We start from the raw sequence: 16,255 nt of genomic DNA on the forward strand, positions 1-16,255 counted from the left end.
GCTCCTATGATGCTGCTTGGCCTGCTGTGTTCATCCAGCCCTGCACCTTGTTGTCTCGGATTCTCCAGCATCTGCAGTTCCTACTATCTCTGCTGCCAGAGTTAGAGGGTTTGAGCTATAGGGAGAGGCTGAATAGGCTGGGGCTATTTTCCCTGGAGTGTTGGATGCTGAGGGGTGACCTTATCGAGGTTTATAAAATCATGAGGGGCATGGATAGGGTAAATAGACAAGGTCTTTTCACCAGGGTAGGGGAGTCCAAAACTGGAGGGCATAGGTTTAAGATGAGAGGGGAAAGATTTAAAAGTGACCTAAGGGGCAACTTTTTCATGCAGAGGGTGGTGCGTGTAGGGAATGAGCTGCCAGAGGAAGTGGGTGGAGCATGGTACAATTACAACATTTAAAAGGCACCTGGATGGCTACATGAATGGAAAGGGTTTAGAGTGATATGAGTCAAATGCTGGCAAATGCAACTAGATTTATTTAGGATATCTAGTTGGCATGGACGAGTTGGTCCTTTTCCATGCTGTACATCTCTATAACTCTATGATAAGACAGATTTGGTGAGACAAGGAGTAAAACATTCACAAATACATTGGCAGATGATAGAGGGTGATGGTAGAAGGTGTTTGTGTGAGTGGAACTTTTTTTAAACACTCTTGGGAGGTGGGCATCACTGGCTGGGCCAGCATTTTTAATGCCAGTCCCTAGTTGCCTTTGAGAAGGTGATGGTGAGTTGCCTTCTTGAACCACTGCAGTCCACCTGCTGTAGGTTGACCCACAATGCTGTTAGAGAGGAAATACCACTGGGATCAGTGCTAGGTCTCTATTGTTTGTGAAATCCAAAAATTATGCAGATGAGAGAAAGTGTGCGTGGTGGGAGAGAGGGCGGTAGGTAAGCTTGTGAATGACATGAAAATTGGCCGGGTGGCACATCAATGAAGTGGAAGGTCTTCAATTATAAGAAGATATAAACAAATTGGTCAGATCAGTGACAGATGGTATTTAACCCTGATAAATGTGAGTTGATGTACTTTGGAAAAGGTAACAAGTACGCAATGAGTGGCAGGATACTAAATAGGACTGAGAAACACAGGGATCTTGGGTGCTTGTCCACAGATCCCTGAATGTGACAGGACAGGTTAATAGGGTAGTTAAGAAGGCATATGGGATTTTATCAATCATGGCATAGATTGTAACAGCAAGGAGGTTACACTGAAGCTGTACAGAACTTTAGTTAGGCCACAACTGGAGCACTGCGTGCAGTTCTGGTCTCTGCACTAGAGGAAGAATGTGATTGCACTGGACAGGGTGCAGAGGACGTTCACCTTGATATTGCTTGGGATGGAGCAGTTTAACTATAGAGAGATGCTGGCTAGACTCGGTTTGTTTTCTTTGGAGCAGAGAAGTTTGACAAGGGACCTGATAGTGTGTATAGAATTATGAGGGGCATGGACAGGGTGAATAGAAAGTAGCTGCATCCTTTAGTGGAAGGGTCAAGAAGAAGGGGGCACACTTTTAACGTGAAAGGCTGGAGGTTTAGAGGGGATTTGAGGAAAGATTTATTCACCCAGATGGCTGGTGGGTGTCTGGAATGCACTGCCTGGAAGGACAGGTGAGGTGGGTAACCTCACAAACTTTAACAAGAACTTGGATGAGCACTTAAAACGTTATAACATTCAAGGCTATCAGCCAAGTGTTGGAAAGTGGGACCAGTGTAGATAGTAGTATATTTTAGGTGGTACAGTCTTGAAGGGCCATAGAGCCTGTTCTGTACTGAATGACTCGATGACTGTATACATTGCTTGGTGTAGTGTACAGACTGCAGTCAACTAGTAGCAAAGATGTAGAGGTACACATGTGCAAAGAAATTACAGGGAGTTGTAGAAACCAGGCCAGAAGGTAACATTGTTGATTGTTAAAACACCAAAACATAGCCACTTCCCATAAAGTACATAGGCTAGTTCCAGCCTGGGACAGACAGTTCTACAGTCCCATCCCTGGGTCTGCTTATCGTTTATTTTATACTCAGAAGTGCTCTTATACAAAACTGAACATTTTTATTCCCCATCAACTGTTTTTCTTCTTCTATTAATCACCAGCAGTAAATCACCTGTTTTTAATTGAATAATCTTTGTGCAAAGCCCATTCAGGGCAGTGCAAACCAACAAAGAGAAAGATAGTTAAAAGAGTAGGGGGCGAAATCAAAATGGGAGTTGGAAGGAGAGATAAAGCACTCTACCACCTATGGTGCCCACTTCTCTCTAAAGGCATCAGGAATATTGATGGATGCCATATGCTCCCTTTCAAAGGACATCTGGGCTTGAACGTAGCTGTAGAAGAGAGGCAGACAATCGGCAGTAATGAACCTTCCACAGACCAGTGCCTAGACCTGTTTATAGCTAGTAGGAGCGAACCCATGAGGAGGTCCTCTGTCTTGCCCATACTCTTCTGCACTAGATGCCCAAAGATCAGGATCATTGGGCTGAACTGTAACTAAAAGCACAACAAATGAGTTTTTTAAATGACTAACAAAGGGGGTGCAATTACCACAACCAATATATACATGGTCCATGGACCCCACAGCACCATGAAATAAAAAGCTAGGCTGGGAGTCCGTCATTCACCGCAATCTGTGGTCTTGTGGGGCTGCTGCATTCAACACCCTCCACTTCAGGTCCCTGATGAAAATTGGAGGACTCCTATGTAGACAGTATTCCACTGGGGATCCCTGGGCAGTAAATAACCACACCAAGGGGTGTCTGGAAACAGATGAAGGAGTTGAAGTAGATGGTGTGCAGCAGCAGCCTATACAAAAACCACCTCCGTGCCAGGTGGAAGGACCCACCAATTTTCCCATGACACAGCTCAGCTTGTGGGACGCAGGCTCTTGAGGGAGGTTCAGGATCCGGAGCCGATGTGAAATTCCATCTGAGCAGGGTCACACACAGACGCATTTCCACCACACATGAGCATCCTCCAACTGGTGCACAATGTCAGGTCTGAACACCACCATCTTCAGGTGACAGATGGCATTGGCTATGAGCTGGACATCCAACACCACCCAGTTTACCAATTCCTGAGGCAACATTCAGCCCAGTCCCTGTCACCTAACATTCCTGACTTTGGACACCCCCATGGCCACGGCCCTCTCCTCTGCCAGTCACTCAAACACGCAATGGAGGAGATGCAGATTCCTGAGCAAGGGCTCTCTGATGATAGCCCTACTCCTGATGGTGAAGGTCCAGTGCGGGTCACACAACTGGCAGAAAAAAATACGTCGCCAGGCACAGCACCTGGGAGGAGGCTTGACGCAAAGGAATCGCCGCAGGGTCCAAAGGTGGAAAGTTGCCACCTGGGTACAGAGACACATCAGTGGCAGACCACCCCCCTCAATGGGGAGATTCTGAACCTTTTCTGTAAAACAATGCATCTTTTTGCTCCCAAAATGAACCAACGTCCTCTAGATTTTTGTGATGAAACCAGGAGGAGGGGGTCAAAGGGACCAGTCAGAACCACAGCACAGAAGCCACCAACTGGTTTCTGAACAGCACTCGGCTCCTGTAAGATAGCACTATGGAGCAGCGGCCTTGGTGAACCAAGGCTTTGGCCCCCAGCTCCTGCTAATTCACCAGCCAGGATTCCTCAGTTGGGCTAAGGTAGACCCCCCAGAGAGAGGAGATGGGTGATGCTCCATTTAAATCCCTGTAACTCCTCCAGCAAGGAATTCACCAGACTTAGACTGATCAGGAGTCCTGAACATTTGGCCCAGTTGATTCTAGCAGAGAACACGGCCGAGTACACTGCCTGGCACTGGTGCATCCTCCCCAAGTAAGGTGGGTATGGTGTTTGTCCAGTTGTTTGAACAAGCTGTATTTGAAATGGTTGCAGGCAAACAGAAGCCAAAGTGTTCTGCATACAGATGCATTTGGGCATCAACAAGAAGTTGATTGATAACTGGTCACGAGTCCATAGACGAATCACAAAACACTTTTGCCACCCAACAACTGTGTGATTGGTTCTCAGACAACTGTGCCATTTAGGACTGGAAACAAGACAGCACAAGAGCTGTCCATCTGTTCTCTGTAGTCAAAACCCATTTTAAACCCAAAACAAACCAATTCATCTTTATTTCATCAACTTTTGTAAGCTGTGTCTTTTAACTGATAAGTCAGAAACCTTTTATCAATGAATTAGCCATCTTGTGTTTCTTACAAACCAGTGGAGGCATCTGGAGAAAGATGACTGGAAAACAATATTCTGACCAGCATAAGAATCATGAGGATTATATCAGTAACCAAACTCCCTTCTCTGTATATTCCTCCATCAACGATCTACTTCTGCCTTCTGTGTATAGGGAGAGTTTAAGGGGGAATTAGAGTTTTGAACTGCACAATTATATGTCGACATTTTATAATTGTTTATGTGTAGCTATAGTCTACTTAGTTGTAATAAATAGTAATTCCTGTTAAGTAGAGGCCTGCTCTGTGCTTCCTATCAACCTGGGTCTGAAAACTAGGTATAATTGGAGAATATTGTACAATTATTTCAAAATCTTTAACTGTTGTGATGACTCTAGGAATAGCAGATTGATTTTCCAGCACGCTACCCCAATGAATCATGACCGATTGTATTTGTGCATGTATGTGGGTGTGCACTTGTGCATGCTTTTTTTGCACATACGTGTGACTGAGTGTGAGAGTGTGCTTTTGAAAGTGACGGGGTTTGTTGTCGAGTGTCTGTCTGTTCATGCGTATGTATTTGTCTGATAGTTTGTTTATGTGAAAGTGCATTTGAATGTGAGAGAATGTGTTTGTATGAACGAGAGTGTGTGAATGTGATTGTGGTGTTTCAGCAAGACAGAGACAGAGGGAGGGAGAGAGAGAGAGAGAGAGAGAGAGAGGGATAGGGGGAGAGAGAGAGATTTGTACACACCGGTGTGTTTTGAGGATAGAAGGATAAGCATTTACCTTCCTTATTACTGACTGTCTATGTTAACCAATTACTGCATCTTAATTGAGTAAGTTTTGTTTTGGTAATAAACCAATTTTTATTGAGACACCTGGTGTTGAAAGCCGGATTTGGATAATGTAATTAGTTATCTATCTTGGTTAACTGGAAAAGGTATTTTATCTTGTAACCCGTGGTGCAAGAGGGCTACAGCGACAGTGCACTCCTCTGGCATTGGTCATATAATGTAGCTAAACCACTGGTGTCTGAAACTGTTTACCAAATTCACAAACAGAGCAACTTATACAGTTGAATTCATTTTCAATGACACCATGTGTCCAAATAAATAGCATTGCTATGGGGTCTCCTACAGGTTAACCCCCTTGCTATCATCTTCATTGGTTATCATGAGAAGCCAGTCTTCAATGAAATGACCACTCACCTCCTACACCTTTCATGCTTTCAATTCCATTAGATGTAGGAACCTGCCTTTCCTCATTTTCTCCACCATACTGCCAGCATTTACACCTATTTTACATCTCTATCTCACTATTATCACTGCCTTTCCCTTTTGCTCTAGTGAGCCCCTTAATCTGTCCCACTCGCTCATCTCCCCACCTTAGCATTAAAAGAAAATCACCATTTTCCAGTTCCTTTCAGTTCCTAAGAAATCATATCAGACTGAAACCTCTAACTTTTTCTCTCTCCACAGTTGCTACCAGACCTGCTGAGTTTCTCTAGCACTTTGTTTTCACTGTAGGGAACATAAAACTAGAAGCCACAAATACAAATAAAAACATTTTTTTCTACTTCTATCTCAAAATATTTCCAATCGTTTCACACGCAGGAACTCCTTCCTTCCCATCATTTATCCTCCCTGGTCTGTAGCAGCATTCAAAAGACATCAAGTGCTATGAGCGGACTAATTTAACACACTTTTTCCATTTTTCAACGATGGACATAATCTGAGTTACAAATCGCTGTGCTTGATGATAGCAATTGTTTTGTATATTAACAACTTTATTTGGTCATTTTTTCTGAATTCCATACAGTAGGTCCATTTGACGTCTCTTGTCTTTTGCTCGAAGAATGGTCATTTTAAAAAGTTTACAGTAGAGATTAATTGCCGAAGGAGAGTCATCATTTCCCGGAATGGGGTAAGTAATGAGACTGGGATTACAGTTACTGTCTACTATTCCCACTGTTGGAATATTCATCTTGGCAGCATCTCGCACTGCAACGTGCTGCTCAAATACATTATTCAAAGTACTGAGAAAGATGATGAGATCAGGCAGGCGAACACCAGTTCCATACTGGACATGTGCATTGGTCAGCAAGCCACCCTGCCAGTATCTGGTGTGTGCATACTCCCCGCACTCCTTTGCGGTTTCCTCTATCAGGTGAGCAAACTGACGCATGCGACTCACAAACAGGATGATCCCTTTCCGATAGGCACAATGGGCGGTGAAGTTTAGAGCTTGTTGAAGGTAAAGAATAGACTGATCCAAATCAATGATGTCCTGGCCCAATCGGCAACCAAAGAGATATGGCTCCATCAGCCTAATGGAAGTGAAAGAATTCCCATAAATAATAATTAACATTCATGCCATTATCCTCATTCCTTTTACCTCACCGAGCAATTTCCCTCAATCAGTTGTGACTGGAAACTGTCGAATCATAGACAGTGAAACTCTGTAATTAGACTGAACCAGACAAAAAAAAAGGGTGGTGCCTGAGGCCAGAAATTATACAACAGAGTATTTTCAATGCAGTAGGCAGCCATTTGGTTCACTGTGTCTGTGCCAGCTCTCTGCAAGGGCAATTCACCTAGTTCCACTCCATCTTTTCCCCTTACACCACAATTTCTTTTTCCTGTTCAAACAATGTTACGTACTTGTTCAAAAAAGAATGTTTGGATAAACCCAGCAATTACAGGCCATTCAGTTTAACCTTGGTGACAGGAAAGGTTTTAGTCATGAGAATCCCAGTCAAAATTTATGGCTACTTGTACAAATCTAGATTAATTAAAGATTGATTAACTGTTAAGCACAGATTAGTTATGAATAAATTGTGTTTAACTTGGTTGAGTTTTTGCTGGAATACCAGAGAAGGTTGATGAGGGTAATGCAATCGGTGTTGGGTGCTTAGGGACTCACAAAAAGCATTTGGTAAAGTGCACCATAACACAGTCATCAGCAAAGGTGAAGTCCTTTGAATCGCAGGAATCAGAGTAGTGGTGAATTATTGCTTTTCAGACTGGAGGAAGGTATGGGGTTCCTCCAGTTCTATGTTCATGATCTAGACTTGGGTGTGCATGGCACAATTTCAAACCCTGCAAATGAGACAAAGCTTGGAACTCTGAGGACAGTGACAGACTTCAAGAGGACACAGGCAGACTGGCTGAACAGATGGGCATATGGCAGATGAAATTTAAATCGAAGGAAGTGTGAACTGATACATTTTGGTTAAGAATAACAAAGAGATGCAAAAAATAAGTAGAATTCTAAAGGCAATGCATGAGCTGAGATACCTGAAGTTTTCAGTGAAAGTGGTTAATGATGAATCCTAAGCTTTATAAATAGAGGCACAGAATATGGAAAAGCAAGGTGATTTTGAACATTTAGAAAATATTGCTTGGACCTCAACTGCAGTACTGTGTCACTGAGGTTGTAGACTTGCTTGCTGAGCCGGTGTGTTTGATTGCAAATGTTTCGCTCACCCTGCTAGGTAACATCAGTGCGCCTTTGGTGAAGCGTTGGTGTTCTGTCCCACTTGCTATTTATATGAGATAGTTGGAACTGCAGATGCTGGAGAATCTCAGATAACAAGGTGTAGGGCTAGATGAACACAGCAGGCCAAGCAGCATCAGAGGAGCAGGAAAGCTGACGTTTTGGGCCTTTTTCTAAAGAAGGGTCTAGGCCCGAAACATCAGCTTTCCTGCTCCTCTGATGCTGCTTGGCCTGCTGTGTTCATCCACCTCCACACCTTGTTATCTCTGTTATTTATATGCCCCGGTTTGCTGGGGTGGTTGGTATTACTTCCAGTTCTGTTTTTCAGTGGTTTGTATATCAGGGCCAATTCAATGTGTTTGTTGATGGAGTTTCAGTTGGAATGCCAGGCCTCCAGGAATTCCATGGCATGTCTTTATTTGGTTTGCGTTATTGTGGATGTGTTGTCCCAGTCAAATTCGTGTCCTTCTTTGTCCGGGTGTATTCAGACCAGTGAGAATTAGTCGTGTCTCTTGGTGGCTAGTTGGTGTTTGTGTATCTTATTGTCAGTTTTCCTCCAGTTTGGCCTATGTAATGTTTTTCACAGTCCTTCCATAGTATTTTGTACATTACGTTAGTTTTATTGGTTATGGCTATGGGATGCTTTACATTCGTCAGTAGCTGTCGCAGGGTGGTTGTTGGTTTGTGGGCTACTCTGATACCGAGGGGTCTGAGTAGTCTCATGATCATCTCTGGAATGTCTCTGATGTACGGTAGGGTGACTAGTGCGTCTGGCGTATTGTGTCTTCTTGTTGCGGTCTGTTACGGAGGTAACGACAGATTGTGCTTTTTGGGTATCCGTTCCATGCCTGAACAGGGGAAATTATATGGAGTTTTTAAAAGGAATAGATACCCAAAAAGCACAATCCACCATTAGAACATAAGAACATAAGAACTAGGAGGAGGAGTAGGCCGTCTGGCCCTTCGAGCCTGCTCCGCCATTCAATAAGATCATGGCTGATCCTTTTGTGGACTCAGATCCACTTACCCGCATTCTCACCGTATCCCTTAATTCCTTTATTGTTCAAAAACTACCTTTTTTTTTTAAAAAAGCATTTACTGAAGTAGCGTCAACTACTTCACTGGGCAAGGAATTCCATAGATTAACAACCCTCTGGGTGAAGAAATTCCTTCTCAGTTCAGTCCTAAATCTGCTCCCTCTAATCTTGAGGCTATGCCCTCTTGTCCTAGCTTCACCTGCCGGTGGAAACATCCTCTCTACTTCTATCTTATCTATTCCCTTCATAATTTTATATGTTTCTATAAGATCCCCCCTTCAATCTTCTGAATTCCAATGAATATAATCCCAATCTACTCAGTCTCTCCTCATAAGCCAACCCCCTCAACTCCGGAATCAACCTAGTGAACCTCCTTTGCACGCCCTTCAGTGCCAGTACATCCTTTCTCAAGTAAGGAGACCAAAACTGCACACAGTACTCCAGGTGTGGCCTCACCAGCACCTTGTACAGCTGCAACATAACCTCTCTGCTTTTAATTTCAATCCCTTTAGCAATGAAGGACAAAATTCCATTTGCCTTCCTAATTACTTGTTGTACCTGCAGACCTACCTTCTGTGATTCATGCACAAGGACACCCAGGTCCCTCTGCATGGCAGCATGCTGCAACTTTTTACCATTCAAGTAATAATCCTTTTTACTATTACTCCTACCAAAATGTATGACTTCACATTTATTTACATTGTATTCCATCTGCCAGACCTTTGCCCACTCACTCAATGTATCTAGGTTCCCCTGCAAAGTTTCACAGTCCTCTGCACACTTTGCTTTGCCACTCATCTTAGTGTCATCTGCAAACTTTGACACCCTACACGTGGTCCCCAACTCCAAATCATCTATATAAATTGTAAATAATTGCAGTGCCAACACCGATCCCTAAGGCACACCACTAATCACTGACTGCCAGCTAGAATAGCACTCATTTATCCCCACTCTTTGCTTCCTGTTAGTCAACCAATCCTCTATCCATGCTAATACTTTACCCTTAATGCCATGCATCCTTATCTTATGCAGTAGCCTCTTGTGCGGCACCTTGTCGAAGGCCTTTTGGAAGTCTCGGTACACCACATCCACTGGGTCCCCATTGTCCACCTCGCTCGTAATGTCTTCATAGAATTCCAAAAGATTTGTCAAGCATGACCAGCCCTTCATGAACCCATGCTGCGTCTGCCCAACGGGACAATTTCTATCAAGATGCCTTGCTATTTCTCCCTTGATAATAGACTCAAGCATCTTCCCCACTACAGAGGTTAAGCTAACTGGTCTATAATTCCCCATCTTTTGTCTACTTCCCTTTTTAAACAGTGGCGTCACATTTGCTGTTTTCCAATCTGCTGGGACTGCCCCAGAGTCTAGCGAATTTTGGAAAATTACCGCCAGTGCACCTGCTATTTCTCCCGCCATCTCTTTTAGTACCCTGGGATGCATTCCATCAGGGCCAGGAGACTTATCAATCCTTAGCTCCATTAGCTTGCCCAACACTACCTCTTCTGTAATTATGATTGTTTCCAGGTCCTCACCTACCTTTGTCTCTTTGTCAATTACTGGCATGTTATTAGTGTCCTCCACTGTGGAGACTGATACAAAATACCTGTTCAATGCCTCGGCCATTTCATCATATCCCATAACTAAATTCCCCTTCTCATGCTCTAAAGGGCCAACGTTTACTTTAGCCACTCTTTTTCGTTTTATATATTTATAGAAACTTTTCCTATCTGTCTTTATATTCTGTGCTAGTTTTTTCTCATGTTCTATCTTACTTTTCCTTATAGCTCTTTTTGTGGCTTTCTGTTGACGTTTAAAGTTTTCCCAATCTTTTAGTTTCATGCTGTTTTTGGCCACTCTGTATGCCTTCTTTTTCAATTTGATAGCCTCCCTTATTTCTTTAGACACCCATGGCAGATTACCCCTTTTCTTACAGTTCTGCCTTTTCATTGGAATATACTTTTGCTGAGCACTTTGAAAGATTGCTTTGAAAGTCCTCCACTGCTCGTCAACTGTCCCACCATAAAATCTTTGTTTCCAGTTTACTTTAGCCAAGTCCTCCCTCATTCTATTGTAGTTCTCCTTGTTCAAGCACAGGACCCTTGTATTGGATTTTATCTTCACACTCTCCATCTGTATTCTAAATTCAACCATACTGTGATCACTCCTTCCAAGAGTATCCCTAACTATGAGGTCATTAATTATTCCTGTCTCATTACACAGGACCAGGTCAAGGATAGCTTGCTCCCGCGTTGGTTCCATTACATACTGTTCAAGAAAACTATCACGGATACACTCAACGAACTCCTCCTCAAGGCTACCCTGACCAAGCTGGTTCGACCAATCTACATGTAGGTTAAAATCCCCCATGATAATTGCCGTACCATTTTTACAGGCATTAGTTATTTCTTTGTTTATTGCCCACCCCAATGTGATGTTATTATTTGGTGGCCTATAGACTACGCCTATCAGTGACCTTTTCCTCTTAGAATTTCTAACTTCCACCCAAATGGATTCAACCTCATTCTCCATAGAACCTATATCATCTCTTAGCACCGCCCTGATGGCGTCCTTGAATATCAGAGCTACACCACCTCCCTTACCTTCCTGTCTATCCTTCCGAATAGTCCGGTACCCTTGGATATTTAACTCCCAGTCGTGACCATCCTGTAACCATGTCTCCGTAATGCCTACCAAATCATATTCATTCGCGATGATTTGTGCCGTTAACTCATCAACCTTGTTACGAATGCTACGAGCATTCAGGTCAAGTGCCTTTATGCTAGCTTTCTTACCCTCATGATTTCCAACATCTCTAATAATATCTCCTGAGTTATCCTTCCTTTTTGCTTCTTTCATAGTCTGCCTTGAACTTAAACCCTCCTGCACACATGCTAACCTGCTGCTTACCTTTTCATTTACCATCATACTCCCTGTCGTTTTCCCTTTCCCTTCCCCCCCAACTCACTAGTTTAAAGTCCTAGTGACCACCCTATTCATCCTTTTCGCAAGAACACTGGTTCCAGATCGGTTCAGGTGGAGACCGTCCCATCGGTACAGATCCCTCCGGTTCCAAAACTGATGCCAATGCCCCATGAAATGGAACCCCTCTTTCCCACACCACTCCCTTAGCCACGTGTTTACTTCCCTAATTTTCTTATCCCTAAGCCAATTTGCATGTGGCTCGGGCAGTAATCCGGAGATTATGACCCTCGAGGACCTGTTCCTTAATTTCGTTCCTAGTGCTTGATAATCCCCAAACAGGTCCTCCATCCTAGCCTTGCCTATGTTGTTAGTCCCAACGTGGACCACAACAACTGGATCCTCCCCCTCCCGCTCCAATATCCTTTCAAGCCGGTCAGAGATGTCTTGCACCCTGGCACCGGGCAGGCAACACACCATGCGGGACTCCCGATCTGGCTTGCAAAGGATACCTCCGTAATAGACCGCAACAAGAAGACACAACACGCCAGACGCACTAGTCACCCTACCGTACATCAGAGACATACCAGAGATGATCACGAGACTACTCAGACCCCTAGATATCAGAGTAGCCCACAAATCAACAACCACCCTGCGACAGCTACTGACGAACGTAAAGCATCCCATAGCCATAACCAATAAAACTAACGTACTGTACAAAATACTATGCAAGGACTGTGAAAAACATTACATAGGCCAAACTGGAGGAAAACTGACAATAAAGATACACGAACACCAACTAGCCACCAAGAGACATGACTAATTCTCTCTGGTCTCAATATACATGGACAAAGAAGGACACAAATTCGACTGGGACAACACATCCATAATAGTACAAGCCAAACAGAGACATAGATCATAGAATCCCTACAGTGTGGAAACAGGCCCTTCAGCCCAACCAGTCCACACCAACCTTCAGAGCATCCCACCCAGACCCATCCCTCTGCAACCCACCTAATCTATACATCCCTGAACACTATCGACAATTTAGCATGGCCAATCCACCTAGCCTGCACATCTTTGGATTGAGGGACGAAACCGGAGCACCCAGAGGAAACCCACGCAGACATGGGGAGAATGTGTAAATTCCACACAGGCAGTTGCCCGAGGATGGGATTGAACATAGAACTGTACAGCACGGTACAGGCCCTTCGGCCCACGATCTTGTGCCGAACTTTTACTCTAAACCTAAGGTCTATCTAACCTCCACCCCTATCTTATACTATTATCCATTTGCCTATCTAATAGCCGCTTAAATGCCCTCAATGAGGCCGACTCCACTACCCTCTCTGGCAATGCATTCCACGCCCCTACCACTCTCTGAGTAAAGAACCTACCTGGGTTACTGGCGCTGTGAGGCAGCAGTGCTAACCACTAAGCCACCTCAAGGGAATTCCAGGAGGCCTGGCATTCCAACCGGAACGCCACCAACAAACACATTGAACTGGACCCGATAATACAAACCACTGAAAAACAGAACTGGAAGTAATGCCAACCAACTCAGCAAACCGGGCTATGTAAATAACAAGTGGGACAGAATACCAACGCTTCACCAAAGGCGCACTGACGATGTTACCTAGCAGGGTGACGAAACGTCTGCAACCAAACCCACCGGCTCGGCGAGCAAGTCTACAACCTCATCCACAACCTGAGCTACAAATCTTCTCAAAAACTTTAAACTGTGTCACTCTGGGCACCACATATCATAAAGAACGTGAAGACACTGCAGCAGGTGAAGAAAAGATTTATGAGAATACTTCCAGAAATTGGGTAGTTATCTGAATAGAGAAGATATTTTTAGGGAAAAGGCAGAGTTGTGGGACAGATGGATTTACTGTTGTGAACAAACCAGCAGGAACACTCTGTGGAATTGCCCCCTTCAGTGGAATAGCCTTTCTATGAGACTAAAGTGATATAATTACACTCCTCTTTTCTCTTCCAACCCCCCAATCTACAGAAGCACCTGCTTGAGCAGTTTCAAAAGGACTTCACCGTCAATATCAGCAGGTTGATCACCTACCTGTTCCGACAACCTCTTTTGTGACCAAAGTGCACCCTGGCATCGAAGAGGTCTTTCAGAGAGAAGAGTTCACTGACATGAAAGAAGTCTGGGTGTTTCAGGGGATCAGTCAATAGCATGTCATTTTCTAGAATAATTACACAGTCATTAGTTAATACAGATAAGTTAGCACAGGATCAAAATTAACACTGAGCCATCACTACTGAGCCATGCACGCTTTACCACAATTCTTCACAGATAGAATGGTCTTTCATACCTCTTATTGTAGCTGATCGCATTGATATAGCAGCTTTGACAGAAAGTACACTGACAGATGGGAATATCTTACCCCTACTGAAACACAATGATACTTTTCACCATCTGCCCACCCAGACGGTTGTGGCGGCGATTTAACTCTTATCACCAAATCTCAACCTGCTCTGACCCCTTCTATCTTCAAATTCATTTTGTACAACTACCACTTTGTCCCCACAATAGCACTCTTTATCCAGATACTTTTAATTAACCTGTTCAGGTATGATATGACATACCTCTGAAGCAGATAGGACTTGAACCTGGACCTTTTGACCCAGGTAGTTACACTACTCAGTCCCCTAGGTATCAGAGTAGCCCACAAACCAACAACCACCCTGCGACAGCTACTGACGAACGTAAAGCATCCCATAGCCATAACCAATAAAACTAATGTAATGTACAAAATATACTGCACTACAACAGTCTTACTTCATTCATTGATAACCTCAGCTCACCTCTTAGCTTCCTAATTCAAGATTATTCTACTCCTCTTGCCTCATATAAGCTCCTTACCAACATTCACAGCAAGACTCAACCTTCTTATGAGGGGGAGATCGTTTTTTAATACAAATTGTTATGACTTGGAAAGTGCTGGAAGAACAGTGGAGCAGATTCAATAATAATTTTCAAAAGGGAATTGGAAAAGTACTTGAAAACTATAGCCTGAGGGAAAGCGCAACCAACTGGATAACTTTTTTCGAAGAGCCAGTACAGGCCTAATGGCCTGAATGGTGTGCCTCTTTGTTGTATCAATCTACAGTTCAATCTCATGTGGCCTCTAAACTTCCAGTATGTCAGTGATAAATGACGCCTGTATTGCTCACCCCCTTCCTTTCTTGCTCCCTACCTCCTTGTATGTCCATCCCTGGGGAAAAAAATAGGTCCACCATTTCACACACAACATCACATTCAAATCTGTGGCTACATTTCTTAGAACTCCATGTCTGAAACCCATCAATGAACATTCCACTCATTTCATACCAAAACGGGATAACATTTGTGATTTTAATAACAGCTACGTGATTGTGCTAAAGTTGACTTTCCCTTCTCAACCTGCCTGTAGCCTTTGATATGATCCACTACATCATTGTCCTCCAACACCTCTCCACAGTCATTGAACCAGATGCAATCATGCAATTTGTGGGCAGGGAGTCACTTGCAATGACTCCTTTTCCTGCTCGCACACAATGACCACTTGTGTCCCCTGCTGCTTTTCTCTCTTATTTCCTCTTTCCCCCAACTCATGCACACTCCATTCCATTCCCTGATCACTGTCTCAGGTTGGTGCAGACTGCTCAAAAATACTGGTGTCATATTTGATGTTAAGTTGAGCTATGGAGTCCTGAACTTCTCTATTAGCAAGACTACTCTGTTCTACCTTCATTCCATCACCTGTCTCTCCCCCGCCTCGGCTCATGTGCTGCAAGACCACAAGACATAAAAACAGAATTAGGCCATTCAGCCTATCGGGTCTGCTCCGTGTTTGATCATGGCAAGCATGGTTTTCAATGCCATTCTCCTGCTTTCTTCTCATAATCTTTGATCTCCTTATTCGTCGAGAACCTACCTAACCTCAGTCTTAAGTACACTCAATGATTTGGCCTCCACAGCCCTCTGTGGTAATGAGTTCCACAGATAAACCAGCCTCTGAAGAAATTCGTCCTCATCTCAGTTCTAAAAAGTTGTCCTTTTACTGAGGCTATGCCCTAGTCTCTCCTCCTTGTGGAAACATCTTTTTGACATTCTTTCTATCCAGGCCTCTCAGTGTAAGTTTCAATCAGATTCCCCTCATCCTTCTAAACTCCATTTAATAAAGACCCCGAGTCCTCAATTGCTCCTCATGTGACAAGCCCTTCAGCCCCGGGATCATTTTTGTAAACTTCCTCTGAATCCCCTCAAAGCCAATACCTCCTTTCTTAGATACAAGGCCCAAAACTGCTCACAGTATTTCTAATGTAGTCTGACCAGACCCTTATACAGCCTCACCTGTATATTTCTGTTCTTGTATTCTAGCCGTCTTGAAATGAATGCTAATATTGTATTTGCCTTCCTAACTGCCGACTGAACGTGCTTGTTAACCTTGAGAATCATGAACTAGGATTCCCAAGTCCACTTGCGCTTCAGATTTCCGAAGCCTTTCCCTATTTAGAAAATAATCTATGTCTCTACTCTTCCTACCAAAGTACATACATTACGGGGAGGAAGCGCGAGGGCAGCCTGGGAAGGTGAGCTTTTCGGTTATA

The 16,255-nt window shown here is 43.8% G+C and overlaps 1 protein-coding gene across 2 annotated transcripts in view; it reads right to left on the bottom strand.

Annotated features, from left to right (window-relative positions):
• Positions 1–5,949: 5,949 nt before the first annotated feature.
• The window catches only part of mrps2 (mitochondrial ribosomal protein S2), a 20,702-nt gene continuing 10,396 nt past the window's right edge, over positions 5,950–16,255 (bottom strand). For both annotated transcript variants that reach the window (XM_048613821.1, XM_048613820.1), the window contains exons 3-4: positions 13,719–13,845; positions 5,950–6,507 (exon numbers count right to left, since the gene is read on the bottom strand). In XM_048613821.1, coding sequence (XP_048469778.1) covers positions 5,976–6,507; positions 13,719–13,845 — 659 coding nt within the window. In that variant the 3' untranslated portion in view covers positions 5,950–5,975. The remainder of the gene's footprint in view (positions 6,508–13,718; positions 13,846–16,255) is intronic.

The sequence above is a fragment of the Rhincodon typus genome, chromosome 28 (assembly GCF_021869965.1).
Source record: "Rhincodon typus isolate 14 chromosome 28, sRhiTyp1.1, whole genome shotgun sequence".
Classification (NCBI taxonomy): domain Eukaryota; kingdom Metazoa; phylum Chordata; class Chondrichthyes; order Orectolobiformes; family Rhincodontidae; genus Rhincodon; species Rhincodon typus.